The 19,091-nt window shown below is 36.4% G+C and overlaps 1 protein-coding gene across 1 annotated transcript in view; it reads left to right on the plus strand.

Moving 5' to 3' along the window:
- LOC144446401 (synaptic vesicular amine transporter-like) overlaps positions 1–17,042 on the plus strand; it is a 21,934-nt gene extending 4,892 nt beyond the window's left edge. The window contains exons 6-15 of the mRNA XM_078136154.1: positions 218–307; positions 602–706; positions 3,531–3,626; positions 5,512–5,590; positions 9,987–10,038; positions 11,892–11,955; positions 12,769–12,888; positions 13,593–13,638; positions 15,173–15,260; positions 16,492–17,042. Coding sequence (XP_077992280.1) covers positions 218–307; positions 602–706; positions 3,531–3,626; positions 5,512–5,590; positions 9,987–10,038; positions 11,892–11,955; positions 12,769–12,888; positions 13,593–13,638; positions 15,173–15,260; positions 16,492–16,578 — 827 coding nt within the window. The 3' untranslated portion in view covers positions 16,579–17,042. The remainder of the gene's footprint in view (positions 1–217; positions 308–601; positions 707–3,530; positions 3,627–5,511; positions 5,591–9,986; positions 10,039–11,891; positions 11,956–12,768; positions 12,889–13,592; positions 13,639–15,172; positions 15,261–16,491) is intronic.
- Positions 17,043–19,091: the final 2,049 nt, after the last annotated feature.

Below are 19,091 nucleotides of genomic sequence, written 5' to 3' on the forward strand. Positions count from 1 at the left end.
AATGATTACTATTTTACATCCACTCACCTGATTTCAGTGCTTATCTTTACTTGTCTTTCATGATATATGATATTATTCTAATTTGCATTGATAACAAGCACCCGACAAACATTTTATGTGATAACAATTGTTCGAAATTTCAATAGCTCAATTGAAATGACACTGTATATTATGTAGTAATTTCTAATCATGCAATTTATTTTGGTTTCATTTGCAGTTGGTCCACCGTTTGGGGGCGTCGTTTATCAATTCCTCGGTAAAGAAGCCCCCTTTTATATTTTAGCAGCTTTAGCATTAGGAGATGGGCGTAAGTACCGGCTGATTTATAATGCTACTGCCCTCTACGGCAGCAAACCATTAATGTTTAATATTCGTTTATCAAAAATGATGGCACTGTGAATATTCAATCAAAATCAAACATGTATGTTGTATATTCATGTATACTATCTCCAAGTCAATTTGTATTGTTACACTCCCTTGTAGAATCAATTAGTGCAACTTAAATTCACGTAAAATGTCTGTCAGTCACGCTAGAACATTACGTCTCGTCAGACCATGCGGGGACATTACAATCACTACGAATATTTGTTTGGTGTTTTAGTGTTACAGTTACTAGTACTAAAGCCAGGAGTAGGCAAGGAAGTACAAATGGAAGGAACGCCATTATTAACACTTATACGGGATCCATATATCCTTATTGCTGCAGGTAGGTGGCGCTATTCACTGTTTTGGTTGCTACCCGAACATATCGTGAATGTCCTTATAAATGTAGTTCAAATGTTTTTGCCCTGGAGAGTTTACTACGGCTATATAGTCAGTTCCTTTTCCTAAAAAAATTCTAGTAGAAACACTTGGTATTCAACACTACAATGCTTCAAAAGGGAGCGAGAATGAGTGCAAGAAGAGAGTGGGATGAACTAAAACTTTTGACTAGCTTTCGACCTGTTACATACATAGATACTTACATACATACATACATACATACATACATACATACATACATGCATACATGCATACATACATACATACATACATACATACATACATACATACATACATACATACACACACATACAGACAGACAGACAGACAGACAGACAGACAGACAGACAGACAGACAGACAGACAGACAGACAGACAGACAGATATATAAGCGTAGGAGACATTATGATAGTCACAAGTAACTTGAAATGTTCATTATTTTCATGACTGTTTGATCTTTTACTTTTCGCTGTTGTTCTGTGATCGTTGTTGCCAACTCTCGTTACAATTCCGTATTTTGCTAACCAGACACTTTGACACGTGACGTCAGAGTAGGATTTGATAAAAGGGCCCGAGAAGTGAATACGAGGAAATAAATTGTATTAATAGCCAACAGCTTTCGTTATAACTGAAGTAGTTGCTGAGCTTAGTTTGGATAATAACAATAAACTTCCTGTATGAGATCCTCGACATAAGGTAACCAGCACAGCATGTGGGTAGACCGATCAAATAGATCATGTGAGGTCACGGCTGAGAACTAGTTTTAATGCCCTCGCATCTGTGCACGCTTGTAGTTTACATGCTGATTCTGATCCTTTATTGACAGTTGATTCGCATTCTGAATTTGGTGCTTTGTTAAGACACTTCCCCAATCATTTACCTTACATTTCCACTGAGAGTCGGAGATGAAATGTGTTATGATATATTCATTACTCGACGAAAACTAATCTAAATAGTGGTAGCTAGCCCCCCAAAACTGTCGGCTCGACCGAGGAGGCGCCAAACTCTATTTATTTCGGAGAAAATAAGAGACACGTCGGGCAGATTCTATTAACTTTTTCACAATAGTTGGCGTATTGTTACATTTATTTCATATGAAAACCTTCTCAGCAAAGCCTATTTGGATAGAAGTGATTGAAATGTGATCTCCGTTTCACCTTGGGTTCGGTATATAAAGGATTGTAAAAATTCTACTATGATTATTATACCTCGTTTTTATTGGAAAATTCAAGGACACTAACTAGAGTAAATGCAATGACTACCATGAACACGTTGTAACGGGTGTCAGCTGCCCTCGTAAGCCTTGGTGATAAAGCGATTACAACACTTATAAGTACATTGACGAACTACTACAACTCCCAAATTGTGGCCAGCATTTCCAGTTTATGTAAATATAGTCTACAATAAAATCTTCCAGATTACAGAAAGATAATTCTTTTCATTGCGGATCTCTTTGCATCGTTAATTGTATGTAATGTTTACTCTAGATACTCTTGCCTCCTATTATAGATAATGATAAATAAATAGTGCAGTGGATTAAATCTGAGATGAAAGTATATCACGAGACATTTACGCTTTTTAATATAATTTGGTCCAACTTAGTAAAACTCTTGGCTTAATAGATTATAGGGCTCGTATAAACCCTTCATAGTTGAGTCGTGGTTATAGACTTATAAACGCTGTACAACAAACCAGCTCGTGACTGCTAATGAATAGTGTAATATTTCATGCAATCTGGATCTCAGGCTTTTTCTGGCCTTAATATCCTAAGCGAGAAAAATTCCGAAATTTGCCGAATTGAAAAAGACAGTATCTGTTACCATGGCAATGCATTAGGTTTTTGTTGCTAAAGTATGCTTTACCTCTTCATCGTCCAAACTGTGTGTGTACTATTAACAATTAAACACTTACTTGGATACAAATTAATGTTAGAGCCATACCTGTCATTTCATCATTTAAACACTTTTTATCGATTAATCACGAGAAGGGCAGTGTGAGCATTGGCGTTATTGTTTGGGATTATATCTTGTTGTTATGGTGATGTATGTCAAAAACTAATATTCTAACAGTCTAACAGAGATGAAGACAGACAGACAGATAGATTAGATAGACAGATAGACAGTCGGATGAGAGAGGGCCAAATATTTTATACACATAGACACACAGGCTGAGAGAGAGAGAGAGAGCTAGAGAGAGAGAGAGAGAGAGAGAGAGAGAGAGAGAGAGAGAGAGAGAGAGAGAGAGAGAGAGAGAGAGAGAGAGAGAGAGAGAGAGAGAGAGAGAGAGCGAGCGAGAAAGTGAGTGAGAGAGAGAGAGAGCGAGAAAGTGAGTGAGTGAGTGAGTGAGTGAGTAAGTAAGTGAGTGAGTGAGTGAGTGAGTGAGTGAGGGAGAGAGAGAAGAGACAGAGAGAGAGACACACACAGAGAGAGAGAGACATACATACATAGAGAGAAAGAGAGAGAAAGAGAGAGAGAGCGAGAGCGAGAGAGAGAGAGAGAGAGAGAGAGAGAGAGAGAGAGAGAGAGAGAGAGAGAGAGAGAGAGAGAGAGAGAGAGAGAGAGAGAGAGATATGGGGGGGGGGGGCGATGATAAATATTTGAAATATGAATTCACTCGCCATTACATGGAATGTGTCACCAATTGTACGTATAACGTTATTCATCTTCAAGAGAGCACAGGAACTATAGGTTTTCCAGTGACAATTATTTTTCATTATATGACACTGCACATGTAATATCTGATGACTTCGACACGTGTACTTTTTTCAGGTTCCATCACGTTTGCCAATATGGCTATAGCCTTACTTGAACCTTCAATGCCGCTATGGATGATGGCAACCATGGATACTGAAAAATGGCAGATAGGTAAGTAACCATAGCAACGTCTTCCTGGTGAAATCCCCACCATTTTGTAGACATTTCACGAATTATTGAAGATATTTGTCAATTTTTTGTTTGCGAATCTGATTTCATAGAATGTTTCACAATTCAATTTTACCAAAATGCAGTATTTGTTATCCATTCTTTCCTTGTTTGAAATAAATACCCACATATGTCTTTATTTTCTAAACACTACAGTACGTTTTTCATGATAACATTTGAACCTTTATGTGTTATCTACTTCTGTCATCTATTTTGTATTTTCTACAACTTATATATTGCATCTTCTCATCGTTACCTAACCAAAGTGACCCGCTTATCTCTCTCTTTTAAAAAAAATAACGTGCATGTTATTACAAGTATCATCATCTTGTCGTCTGTAAAGTTGCACCAGTTGGCGAATGAATTTCCAGGATGCATTTATTAAAAGAATCTTGCTGACAAATGTCAAAATCACATTGAGATATCAAAATTGTAAACTATAATGCCGAATTTTCAACTTAAACAAGCTGTAGGCGAAAGCTGGGCTAAATCTTTTGCATTGAGGTTTTAAATGCTAGGAGCGCATGTGCAGAACTGTAAGATTGTTTGGATGAATATACTACCAATACCAAACTAGAAAGACTATAGACTTTCAATTAGGCGGCATAATGTTTTTCTTTTACATCTCCCACGACGTTCCTTGTTACGGATTACACAAACAACATACACACATCCATAGCGCACGCGCACACGAAATGTTACATTTTGTCTCTATATTTCTAAAAGCTTCCATTAAAGCATTTCGTTTGTTTGTCTTTGCAACACTTACATTACACAAAACTTAGCCCAGCGAATTTCCCTCCAAAATGTATAGATCGAGAAGTTGTCTAAACGCGCTGTGTACAACCCGTGTGGTGATTAACGTTACCGCACGTACTGTACTAATAAAGTAACATTAGGCATCGTGAAACTTAAATTTCGTTTCACCGTGTTTCGGACACCTTGTGTAATTACATTTGTCAACTCGTGCAACTTGAATAATAACACTACTAAATCTCAAATTTCTCTTTCTTTGTCCCTGTCAAAGAACACTCATAACAAGTAACTCATTATCATCATTACTACCTAATCATTGACACCTCTGTGATCGTGTGTAATGTATCACTACTCGTATTCTCATTAGACTTCTACTATATCGATTAGTGTTGGAACACGTCAGCTGCTTCTACTCTCTTCAATATACACATTCACCTATTACCCCTTTCGCTTCTACTCCACGAATCATTAAATCACACATCTTCTAATTTATGTTTTCTTTCCGACACTTTCTCATTTCTTAGTGCCGTTCAGATTTTAGCTGTACACCTCTCTTTCACTTCTTAATTCTTCATCACACTTCTGTTTCTCTGTATTAAGCCTTCGCTTGTTTTGTTTCCAGTTATCTTTAGTGTTCTTTATCTATCAACTAAGAACAAGTTCAAGTTCGTATTTTGACATTTCTCTGACCCCCACACTATAAGTTTTTGTTTTAACCACCGTTTTGTACTGTTTTTGTTGTCTTTTTCTGACTGTGTATCATATAATTGGATTATAAAGAATGCACACTTATTGTCAAAGTTGACCGGTCGCCAGGACAGTCAATTCACGAGATGAAATTCTCCTCATTCTGAAATCTACAAAAATGTATTATTCAAATCAACACAACAGACAGACTAACACATCAACAAACACAAATGGATGTTGAAACTATATTTGTATGGAGTATGGAGAGAGACAGAAAATTGTCGAAATCTTTAAGAAACATTTCGACATCTCGAAGCTTATCTCGACGAACATCACTCCTTCCTAGGGAGTCTAACAAGAGAATTGGACTATATCTTATTTACAGGTGCAGCATTCCTTCCTGCCAGTATTTCCTATCTGATAAGTACTAACATCTTTGGTCCTTTAAGCCACCAAATAGGAAGGTATTACTAACATATCGTGTAATGTGCAGTGCACCTACACTATATGTGTGTGTTTAGGCAAGGGACACTGTGTTTCGTCGGCCACGAGAACTGAGAAAAGACAGTGAACTTTGACCCGCTAATCCCCCAAAATATCTTCTCAGTATAATCATGGAAACACAGATCGGTAATACATTCTTTGATTGGCCTGGTGTAATTCGCTACACAACCCCAAGTTGATGCACGAAACCCTTTACATGTCATTAGAAAGACAGGGTGTTTTGTAGATGTTTATATTATTGTAAATTCTCAGCTACTCGGACAACATTTAACTTAGTAAGGGGCGGGAGTCTTTTATATTTTTTTACATTTCAACACAATTCTACTATCCTGAACCTTACATCGTATTGCGACCTCCAAACATATCTGAATGTGGGAAGGGACATGATCGCTGTAAAGCTCATCTCGTTTGCTGACAAACACAGTTAAAAACACACACTCTTTTTTGGGACCAATATGGAGAAGAGGAAACATAATGGCATGTTTTTGTGGGATGTTATCTAGTATATAGAGTAGTTATGTTACTTTTATCCAATTAAACTATCATCACAATTGATAAGAATTCAAAATTATTGCGACAGCTTGGACCAGTTTAAACAAAATGTATCTTATATTGTAATGCCGTTTGCATTTGCATCTCCCTGAAAAAAACCCACTTGTAATAATTTGCACAATGCGTAACAACGCAAACGTGCCAATTTTTCCTTTTCTCCTTGATCCCATCGCAATACAAATTACATATATTCCACAAAAAATATCCAATTTTGGAATTATTTGTGTATAGTTATCTCACCAATGGCGTCCTAATCTCTTTGCTTTCACGTCCCATTTCGCCTAGCAACTCAATGAATTTACTTAGCAACACATTGAATTCCCTTGGCAACACACTGAGTTTTCTTAGCAACACCTCCTGCTATTGTAGAAGAGCTAGAGATGGCAACTCGCAGTATTGACACCTACACCCTCTCTCTCTTTTAAAGCTACAGACGCACTCCTTACTAACCCAGCTCGTTGTCTGTTGGATGTTAATTAAGATGACACTAATACTCGTAATTTTTTCTATTTCCAGTAGAACAATAGATGCACTAACACAATTAGTACACGCTAAAATGCATAGTATTTGTGTGAATTTTGCTTAACCGATTTTTATTTGCTACTTGGCACTCGCACTTTCCACTATTAGGTTCTATTTGGCTATCACCGAGTATAGGCTACACAATCGGCACATACGCCTTTGGTTATTTAGGCACACAAATAGGAAGGTAATTTGTTAAATTCACATTGTCTGCACGGTAACAGAAAAGTATTCAGCATAAACTTAGAAGGAAGGGTACGCACTAAAGGTGCCCAGGTTTCCATTGGATATGTCTGATTTTGTGTTCAAGGCCGTGAAAAGGTTTAGATAGGAGATTGTATGATGGAAAGGATAAGAAATAACCACTGCCTACACCTGTTAGATTTATTAGTAAAATCATTGACAATAACTCTGTATAAGACAGATCTCACAAACACATCGTGCAAATAGTTGTGCGGAAATCCCTTGTTTTGACACATTTCGTGTGAAATTTACACACCGTCTTATTAGAACTTTGGCTTCGTTTTGGCAGTTAGTTGTATGATACATCGTAAATGATGTACTTCTATATTTGCATATCTGGAAATTCCTTCGAAGTTTATGCTGAGTGCTTAATAGGGACGAATATGGGGTCCTAAGAATATTCACTCTTTTTGTTTCGATCGATTCCTCAGAAATTTTGAGAAATAATGCACCTTTCTAATCAATATCCGATGGATGAATTCACTATATTGGCGGCTTATTATTAAAGTTTCAATCTCTTACGTTCATTTTGAAGTTCCAAACTACTTACGATTCTTGAATATTTTGGCAAAAAAGGGAAATATATATATATATCATTTTAGGGAATAATGGAATGCCGACGTACGATATCTGTCGATAGAGATAGTACATACATAAGAGTCTTTGTAAATTAAGAAGGAAGTGAATTCTAATATCAATTAAGCTATAGGTCTATTTTTAAAAACTGATAACTGTGAGTAGTTTTAGCATAAATACCCCCAAATCTTACCTTGTGGCGGAGTATTACAGTTTCGTAATATTTGATTGAATTTAATCTCTCCCTCTGTAGCTCTGAAATTCGCACAAAAAGCCAATATTCCTAAAAGCATTTTAGTTATTTTCCCATTACATCTATTTGGATTGGTTAGATATCAGTTAGGCTAAACCCATACAGGATGTTAAGGAAATGGACCATTGTATGTCTCACAAGTTCATCGGGTGTTTCTTTTCATTCCATACCTGGCGAATATTGTAGAAATCCCTCCCACACACCAACGAGATTACATTGCCATTGGCAATATTTTATTTCATCCGGAAATCACGAGTAACTGTCATGTATAATGAATAAAAAGTCACGTTCATTGCTTCGCCACTCTATCATCCCTTCGAACGCTTACTTGATGAAAAAATAGACAATCGCCTCCCGACATAGTGGATTTGTTTTCAATAAAGTTTAGATCCTAAAAAAGTCTCAATGCCGACCTTCCATCATGTCCCACGCAGAACATTGGTAATATTATTTAAGAGAAATTTTTCTTTCTAATCAAACGTAATATTATTACCTTCTATGTTGGTGAAAGTTATAAACAAATTCTCTAAAAGTTTAAAGTATTGCAGTACCATAGATGTAAATCAATGCTTGCGAATTGGCATTTTTCCGCGGGTCAGAATTCACAGTGTTGTGGATGTTACTTTGCGTTAGTTGAGGGTGAAGGGATAGGCCAATCTTAGAGTACAATTTTGACCCCACGCACTACACAATTTATTGTCAGCATCTTGTGCATGTTTACTGCGCATGCTTACTGCGCATGCTTACTGCTTGCTCAACAAACCCACCGCATGCACATTGCAAATACCACTCATGCTAAATCGCCATTAACATCAAAATATGGTACCGTCTTGCTCAATTTTGTAACCATTATCTGTTATGTCTATTAAATTGAAAGTTAATGTCATTCTCAGGGTGTCATCAATCATTTCTTAATAATATGTCACATGTTCGCATGACTGTTATGTACCCCCTTCCCCACCCTGCTATCCAAACGTGTGTAATATGTCGTCTATATTGTGAAGGTAATACAAGAATATGAACAGTGTAATGTATATGCCCTGTCTACGTAAATTTACCATCAGGTATGTTTCCATAACCGATGTCACATTCATCTGGAATTTCGGCTACAATAGAATTATAAAGTTATGCCCTAATCCGGGGTCTTTATAAAAATACACAATATTCTATGGTAGTCGGAATACTTTGATGTTATATCATGCAACCTGTTCCTTTACTATTGGCAAAACCGTCACTGTGTTGGGAACTCTTCAAGTCTTGTATGGCTCGACTTAGACTAGATGCTATGTGTGCTGACGGATTTTGACAAACGTCCCACTCTACACACAGACAGTGTGGAGGGATGACATTAGTTTAAATCCGCAAGCGCGAATGAGCTAGGCTATACTAGGTTTGACTGAAGGAATATATGGTGACGATTATGGCAGTATTCTGGAGTCTGCACATTAAATGGTCATTCCTATCATAAACACCCATGGGTGTCGAGTTAGTGCTTGTTCTGGCGTTCTGCAACATTGTCAACTTGCGATAACATTGGCCAATGTTTGGGAGAGCTGTTAGTATCATCGAGCTCATATGACGTCATTGAATTCTGCCACGTGACATGGATATGCTTTGAAATTGTATACTAAATAACCCCCTCAGTGACTGTCAACCCCTCTCGATGACGACCCCCCCCCCCTCCACGTTATGAACAGCAGCAACACCACACATTGGCGATAACTCAAAATCCCATAACTCAAATCTCGTTATTCAATATCCCGTATTATTCTTCAATAGAGTGTCGTTGTGTGCATGATAACTTGTAAGTATTTTCCTGTTCACTAAATATGATCGAATTTGGCGAGGAACATATAACTAAAATGGCGCTGTTATACTCAAATGAACCATCAATGCTTGAATCTAACAAATCAGTAACAGTAACAGTCGAATCATTCAGGCCAATTCACCTCATCTTCGTGATTTCTCGAGTATCTGATTGAGAATAATTATAAAACGATTCTCCATTTGATCAACGCCTATTAGCCAATATTGCAATGCCTGCATATTTGATTGAAGTATCACTCATCTCTGCCTTTTCACCATGCATGCTAAATCCCTGTACATTGCTATATGTGTGTCTGTGTTGGTCGTATGAATATAAGAATAAAGCAAACGTACAATCTGTTGCAAACTGATCCACTAATTCCTGAAACTAAAATCAATTTTAGGTGGCTTTGTTCGCTGTTGGGAATGGTAGTGGTTGGAGTATGCATGGTTTGGGTAAGTAAATGTATCATTACAACTCGTAATGGATAACTAAAGCGTTCATCTACTTGCCCCATTCACTGAGGACATTCATATTAGGTGGAAAATAACAATGTTTAATCATAGACCATATACGAAATAGGGTCCATGGTTCTGCCCAGTAGTGGTCTCTATAAATGTACTCCATTTGACGGTATAGCTTCATTTGATGGTATTGATACATCATTTGACGGTATTGCTTCATCATTTGATGGTATTGATTTATCTTTTGGCGAGATGACTGTTGGCCTTGATTGCGTGCCATAAAGACTACAGATTTTCAATTTAATAGGTGGCACAATGTTTTTAAAAATCTCTCTAATGTAAACAAAATACAGGCACTGATATCGTACACGCACACTAAATGTGATAATTTTACCTTACTGTGAACACAAATAAACATTTTTGAGTTTGATTCTTCCTTATTTCATCCGACAGTGATGTTGATTTGTGTTCACAGTGGGGTAAACTGTATCATTTTGCAATGATTGCTATCAGTGTTTTGTGTACTTTGTTACAAAAACGTTGTGAGACTTAAAAACACCATGATGTCTACTAACTGAAACTCTATAGTCATTCTGGTTTGGTAGTAATTGAAACGCTATAGTCACTCTGGTTTTGAAGTAACACTCGAGTATACAGCGATTTAATATTGGAAGGGATTGTCGTGATATAATACCCCGGTTTATTACTTTCTTTATGACTTCCATGATCGTACAAACGATTGCGAACAACATTTTTTCTGTCAAATATTAATCAACTGATGTGTTTTTCTATCACGACATTCCTGATGAACGTTTGAAAAAAAAATGGACAGTGGCTAATTATCAATCATAAATAATATGTTCTATTTTGTATTTCTATATTCTTCAGGGTAATGTCGTGAAAGGCTAAACCTAGCAGTAGTCTAGAAGTTTTAAAACGTGCGTTACGTCGTAACATAAACACTTGGGGGAGGGAGGAGTTTTTATAACACAATACCAATAATATATACTCTGACATATTTGAGTGGACGACTACTGCATACAATCCACAAATATTTACCACGTATTTCCTAGACTTTATCAAATTTGCGCGCATTTGAGCACATCAAAATCACGATTCACAATAGTATCTTATTAAAACCAAAATAGAAACACCCCGAGGAGATAACCCCTACTTTAAAAGCACTGTCGTTTATCATAACGGAACGTGCTCCGAAAAAAAACATATGGTACTAGGTAGATCAAATTTAGTGTTGAAAATGTAAAGTAAATTGAAAGAGAGATGTTGTCACACGTTTACATTGAATTACCTTCAGTGCTTTCAATATCAGTGATTGCAATTAAATATGTCCTGAGGAAATTAAGTAGCAAAGGATACCGATGTTATAGATACATTTTTAGTTAGAATTGCATTACATGGTGTTGGTAATGTAGCAACTAAGTGTTATCTATACAAGACGGATGTATATTGTTTTCTCTCCATAATCGACCTGACATTAACCTGTGAATCAGCCAAGCATAAAGTAGTAGGACAATCATTTTCACGCGACAAATTCATGACCTGGAAATTCGGTTTCAACACAGTATAGATGATAGTGATTCAGTCATTTGTTGATGCAATTTAGGGTTTGGGGTTGATAATCCCAGTGGAATTGTATTCAGTGTCAATGAATGAATGTGAGTAAGTGCTAAACCTCAGACCGTTAATTCGTTGTTTGGGCTTTAGTTTAGGATAGTAGTGACAAAGATAGTAAAGAAAGATGTGCACGTTTAGATAAAATGGATTTTGTTCTCTGGGAGAAATATTCATCAACTTTTACTTATCATCTATTTTCCTGTCCTCAGATTCCGTTTTCGGATAGCATTAAAGAACTCATCGCACCTTGCTTTGGATTAGGGTTTGCCATAGGTAAGGTAACATATACCATGTCCATTCTATTCTTTTCTCAGAATTGTTTGCACATCTATAATAGACGTATTTTTGGCTGAATTGGTTATGTATACAATAAATAAAGAAGTTAATAATAAAGATAATATAAATATCAATTTTCATGAACATAGCATACATGTACCAAAAAGTATTGAATATCAAATTAAATAAAAATATCAACGTATCTAGGCAACGCACAGTAACTGATGTACATTTTCATTATATATAAATGCGGGTATGTAATGTGTATTGTAATTTTTGTTACATAGAAACGTTAACATTTATACAATAACAAATAAATACTATATATAAATATATATAATAAAAATATGGTTTATTTAAAAATATTGAGATGGAATTTCGCAATAATCCGTGTAACAACAGCGGACTTAGGATGAGTTGCTTATTTCTATGACGATCAAATATTTTTTTTAATGTCTCAAAAGTCAAAAGTATATCAACACTTAGTCTAATAACAAATATGACAGAGGTGAAGGACAGAGTACACCACATCAATTAAATTCCAACTGTCAGACAGCTAATTCAATATTGATCCCTCGTATGTTATGAACTGTCAATTTTAAAAAACAGAATAGGGATCCCATAAGATTAAGCAAACGACAGTCTAGTTATTAGTAACATAAGGTAGTAGACTACCCAAGAACGTAGTGCTAGTTTGTTACATTGGGATTAACACTGTTTCGGTTCCAAGAGAGTAAATTCAATCTCAACTATCTCACTGATACGTATTCGTTGATAAGTTCATGAACCCTGTGTTTTAATGTTTTAAAGGCATGGTAGATTCGTCCATGATGCCAACCATGGGATTACTGGTTGATTTACGGCATGTATCTGTATATGGAAGTGTATATGCCATCGCTGATGTAGCATTCTGCCTAGGTTTCGCTTTAGGTGAGTTTGTTCTCGGACATGAAGTTTGTTTTAGTCAAGTACACAAATACCTACCTACCTACCTACCTACCTACCTACCTACCTACCTAACTAACTACCTAGTCACTGTGTATATAGATAACGTTTTCCAACTTTTACATTTATTCAGAAGACACTTTTATCGTTTTTTTTTTTACTGTACTGTACAGATCATCACTATTCCATAAGCGTTCACAATTGAAACACATCCTGACCTTGTGGTTCCCTTGCGATAGAAGGGTTATCATTTCACTGAATACACTGATACATCGGTACAAAGCATGACGAGGAGTTCTCAGAAATAAAACCGCCTCGACTTTCATTGAAATGCTGATAAGATTTTATCAAGTAAAATGTATCCATGCTTCTAAATAATGACGTATATTAGATAAAACTGAAGGTATGGGCAGCATTAGATATTAATGTTTAGATGTCCTAAAAAGTTTTAAAAGTTTGGTTGGTTGTGATGTTTCCATATTCATACGCTAGCCTCTCATAAGGGTTTGGATATTGCGGACTAGGTTCATAAACACTGCTGAATTGCCAAGCAACACAAACTTGGATTGTTCAGTGACTGTTTTACCAGTGTCATGCGTTGCATCATAAGAGTTTAGCAGATGTGCATATGTATTAGATAAATAACGAATATTCATTCCTGTTGCTGACAATATTTGATTTTCTCACAGGGCCTGCACTCAGCGGAGAGATAGTGAAAACGATAGGCTTCCCTTGGTAAGTACTGCAGGCACAACGTGTGTCGACACATAGTGCCGCAAAATTCTAATTATGAGGATTCAATATAATACGTAGCTGATTAGAAGTGATTTAAAGGGAACTGTCAAATAAGATCACGAAAGGTTGGTCGACTCCGGGGAATTTGGACGAAAAACACATTAATACACATGCTGTATCGTAACCCTAAGCTATTGATCTGACATGCAATAAGCACTTCACTACGTGTTCCTTAAAGGCCTAGAATAACGTCTCTGTTCCTTACAGTTATTGTGAATGTCAAATAAAACTGCTGTTTGCATATTCTAGGTTTCAAATCACAATAAAAATTACTGTAACTGGTCATGGATGCTTGAAGCAAATGCTACCCCAAATTGTAGGTTTTTGTCAGTCCACTGCTTGAATCGAATGTAGGCTGTAACAGCAGTTTGGTCGATCCCAACAGTTCATTGCCAAGACAGCAGGAAACAGGGTTGTGACTTGTGAATAGGTGTAAAGTGTAAAAGGGTTAAGATAATTCCTTACAATGTCTTATGGCAAAACTCAAAAAACTAAATTAAATCGAAATTAGTCTTTTTAGTTGTTTCTATATCGGTATCGACCTCAGGTCAATTGTCCGACTAAAGAATTGACTGAGAAAAGTCGATTCAAAAACAACTTCCTGTTATGCCCTAGAGCAAATAGTAAGTCAAGCAGACGGCAGTCGGGTCAGTAGGGCCAGGAGAAGTTAGTGAACGTCAAGTTGCCATGGTGAAACGCGTGATCGTTGTTGGTTGAGTTTCGTTCTACTTGAAAGTTCGATCAATTTCGAACACAAAGCAGTAGTTCTTACAACAGTTTCATAGAACCACGTGTGTAGAAATAGAATTCATTACTACACTCAATAGAACTTATCTTAAGCATAATCAGCTGTAAAAGCAACTATTATATAGTTTGGAAATGACTCAATGTAGAAAAGGTTCAAAAACTCAATTTTGTAACATATAAGCCACTCAATGTCATTATTTTGTAATTCAATGACGTTGTTTTCTACTGTATAAATCAATCAATGATGCTATTTTCTACTGTATAAGTCAATCAATGATGCTATCTTCTACTGTATAAGTCAATCAATGATGCTATCTTCTACTGTATAAGTCAATCAATGATGCTATTTTCTACTGTATAAGTCAATCAATGATGCTATTTTCTACTGTATAAGTCAATCAATGATGCTATCTTCTACTGTATAAGTCAATCAATGATGCTATTTTCTACTGTATAAGTCAATCAATGATGCTATTTTCTACTGTATAAGTCAATCAATGATGCTATTTTCTACTGTATAAGTCAATCGAGAGGAGATACTGGCCTCAAAATAGAAATATTGATATTTTATATTTCTTATTACTTTCATGACTGGTAACCCGCTAAAACTTGCTCGTGTAGAATAAAACATATTTTATTACTTATTTATACGAACTGAGAATCGAACGTATTTATGTGATAAAACTTGATATAAAGTGAATGAAATCTGTTTTTATTTTCACCCAAGGCTTCTTCGTGGCATAGCCATCGTTAATTTCATATATTGTCCATTGTGTTATTTCCTGCGTGATCCCCCAGCAAGAGAAGATAAACAGGTTAGTAAGGCTTGCCAGCTATTTCAATTAGGCCTAATAAAAAATTGTGTGGTTTCGATTACGCTCAATTTTAGAATAGGTGGGGTAGGTAAATCTTTTATTTTCATTCTATTATATTTTTTTCATGTGTGATCGTGAGTGTCTACTTCAGGTTTTCCATTGTTTACCAAATGGTCTCTGTGTTATTGGTTTCTTCCCATCAGATGTACATCCATTACAGATTGGGAGAACAGTTTAATATTGTCTTTTTAATAAGTTGATGTCAATTTCCGTATCCACTTTTTCTCGTGAGACTTCACAATTTTTGCGATTTTATTATTTTTTTTCTCGAATATGTCAAAAAATGTTAAGGGTCGGCAGTGAAAAACTAGGTGGGGTCGGGTAACCGGAACCAGACTTATTTTTTTAGACCTAACAACCAACCAACCAGCGAGGGTTGAGGAAATCATGCCTGAGTAACCATGAAAGGAAATTTTCGATGCCATATGTAATAATATTATTATTGGGGCATTTACAGAGTCACCTATTCTCATTGATACAAACTAAATGTTTACCATTCGGATATTAATGTCGGAGAAGGAATATTAACGAGCCTAAAGTAATATGTTACCTTGTTTTGAAAGAAAACAACCTAACATACTGTATTGCAGTAATCAAACAAACGGAAGGCATATCCATACATTTCCTTTTTGGAGTTGTATAGTTTTCAGCTCCCTCGTCAGCTGATACACGCAGTATTTTTATTGATATTAAATAGTATGTTTAATAAATACATGGTCAAACATGTTAGTGTAATCTATCTTTCGAATGTACTTTTCTGGAATGTCGTGCGTGCGTATGTAAATTCAACTTAGGCAGCATACACATCTATTTCATGTATGCATAGCCATGTGTCTGCTATCAGTGAACCTTCATCTTATTCTGTGAATCGATGTTGGGTAAAATGAGTTACGATTAGCATTGTGAGTCTTCGTGACTTACTGTTGATGTGTATCATAACTTCGATTAACCTGCCCTATCCCACAAAACTCCCAGCAGCCACTTATCTTTTTTTGTAATCATTGTAAAGCTATAAGTGACAAGGCTACTGTAAACGTCAGCGTTTACTTCTGTCTTTTATCACACCTTTATCACCTTCTACGGATCATTAATTTTCCTTCTCGGTCTTTAAGAAGTTATTGCTTACGTACAATAACCATTAAATACTCTTTTTCCTTCTTTCCACTTCAAGGCGATACTTATGGAGGAAACTATGCCCGTGTCGTACACAGTGCACCGACAGACAGACTACCAAACATTGCACGAAGATAATGACTAAAATACCGTGGAAATATTCGCGATGCCCTCAACCCTCGAGTAAAGCTAAGTTATTCCAAGAAGACTGGTAAACTATAGAAGATGTATTCAATAGATCTCATATGAGACTTAGGCAATATACCTATTTTTGTACGTTTGAGCGTGAACGAAAAAGAGACTTTGCTTTCTGGAAATACTTTTAACGATAACACACACATATACTGTAGTATGTGCCCATGCGTCATTTTGGAAATTTCGAGAAGAATCATGCGCAAAACTCAGTCTAGATTTAAGGTCATACAAAAGATGCAGGTATTATCCTGTATCTGGCTAACGTATTAATTTATATTATTGCAGTGAATTGCTGAGCAGGGGTTTTGAGAGTGAAAATGTCGGGAAAGCTGATAATAAGTTCAAGGCACAAATTGGGGCAAACCATGCTCAAAATTTACCGACCCTCTTTTAGTTTAATATTTGGGATATGTTCATGCGGAAACTGTTTCTACTACTACAGTGATCTTGTGTATTTCGAGGTGCATAGTTTGCTGTATATCACTTGTACACACTAAATGTTTGGATAACTGTGTCTTCAATTTAAAAGAATGGTGTCATCATTTTTTTGATGGAAAGAGTGCACGCCGAGAAGACCAAGCAGAAAGCAAATCAATATGCACCCCAACATATATGTAGGAGTTCATCAGAATAAAAACCCTCTCCGAAGCAGCACATGGATGATGTACCGCATCCTCTTTTGTGTACACAATTTAAACAGTTTAATATGTGGGCACGTGATGTTTCTTACAACCGGCAAGAATGGACTGTTAAAGAAATGTGAACATACAGGTTGTGTTATCGGTGAGAACAATTGACACATGGGTCACATGTTTTGTTCGGGACACATAATTGCCAAAATACTCTCACGAGTTTTTCTCAGAGAAAAAACTTCTAAAATAAAGCGGACAGAAACGAAAATTCCCTCCTCATAGACATTGGGGGGGGGGGGGGTAGTAATCTTCACAGTGATTTCGATCTTAAACCACGCGGTAAATAAAGCGTGTTTTTTTTCAAGAAAGCATATTATTCAAAAACGTGACATTATAATTTGCGTTTCGGCAAAACCGCGAACAGCGTGTACGTGTACACACTACGGTTACGTTCAGATATTCTCTGTGAGTTAAACCGACGGTAATATGCATCAAAATGACATTAAGAATTAACAGTAATAATACTTGTAAAGTAATTATGTGATTATCACAAAAAGTTGTCTCCTTACGACAATGTCGGTATTTTTGTCCTGTTCAATTTCGGAAAAAGCGTAACATCAGTACAATTTCTTGGTCAACGTTCTTTTCAGCCTGTTCTTAGTCATGTAATTTCGTCGAACCTCTTCACACAGCAAACACTGAACGACAGATGTTTTTTTTCCATTCTACTGACTTCAGTTTTTCAATTATTTCGATCCAAACACTTCAGTCCAAGGGAACTTATGAAGTGAGTGTAGAACCTAGCACAAGTAGGTTAATTAAAATCAACCAAACGTCACCAGCGGTACTCAAACAGACACGTATTGTTTTATGTTTCCGATGGGTTGATTTCACAGTTCGATAATTCACAAAGGTTTTTATAGAAAATGATTTTCGATCTAGAATACAACCATTAAATTGAGGAAAATCTTTCCAAATGTAATTGTTGATGACACATACGTTATTTCAGTTACACAGAGCTCGTAACAATTGCTTCCCCAACCTAACTTGCTTTGGGTAATAGTAAATCATGCGGTGTTCAAGCGAACAGCCAGAAAGTCACGTCTCTAAGCTAGTGTGTGAGACAGGATTGTTCAAATAACCCTCCCTTTTGCTCACTGTAACATCAAGCTGTTGCAAAAATCAAAATCCAGACATTAGGGTCGTTGGGAAAGCCTGTTAACTTTTATGTAAATTACGGTGAGGAATAGTTTAAGTAACATTGTTTTTGTTTTTCGTTTGTGGTTGCTATCTATAACCGATTCTGTGGTGGTTAACAGTTCACAGTAGTATTTTAGCATGAGGGTATTTTTTATAAGAACTAGAATAAGCAGAAACAGTAATGTAGTTATACAGTGTGAAAATTTCCAGAGAAGCCGATTTCAATGTAAAGTAATTTTGATGAAAGTTTTAACTGAAAGTGGTGTCAATGATAGTCTAAATGTGCCTTGATGAATTCTCAGTTACCTCCGTTTATGATGCATGAATCTATGTATACCGCCATCTCTGTCCAAATCAGGACCAGTGCAGTTTAGTAAGTACTCTGTCCCAAGTGAAAGTACACCTTGATGATTATTATAGTATCCATAGTAACCAGGTGATGCAATAAATTACTAAGTGATGCAGTAGACAACGTTTTGTGTCCTTTTGTTTTGCAAGTTTGGAGAGAGAGTCAGAGAGAGAGAGAGAGAGAGAGAGAGAGAGAGAGAGAGAGAGAGAGAGAGAGAGAGAGAGAGAGAAAGTGAGATACAGAGAGACAACAATGGGAAGAGAGACAGGGAAGAGTCAGACA

The sequence above is a fragment of the Glandiceps talaboti genome, chromosome 15, assembly GCF_964340395.1.
Source record: "Glandiceps talaboti chromosome 15, keGlaTala1.1, whole genome shotgun sequence".
Classification (NCBI taxonomy): Eukaryota; Metazoa; Hemichordata; class Enteropneusta; family Spengelidae; genus Glandiceps; species Glandiceps talaboti.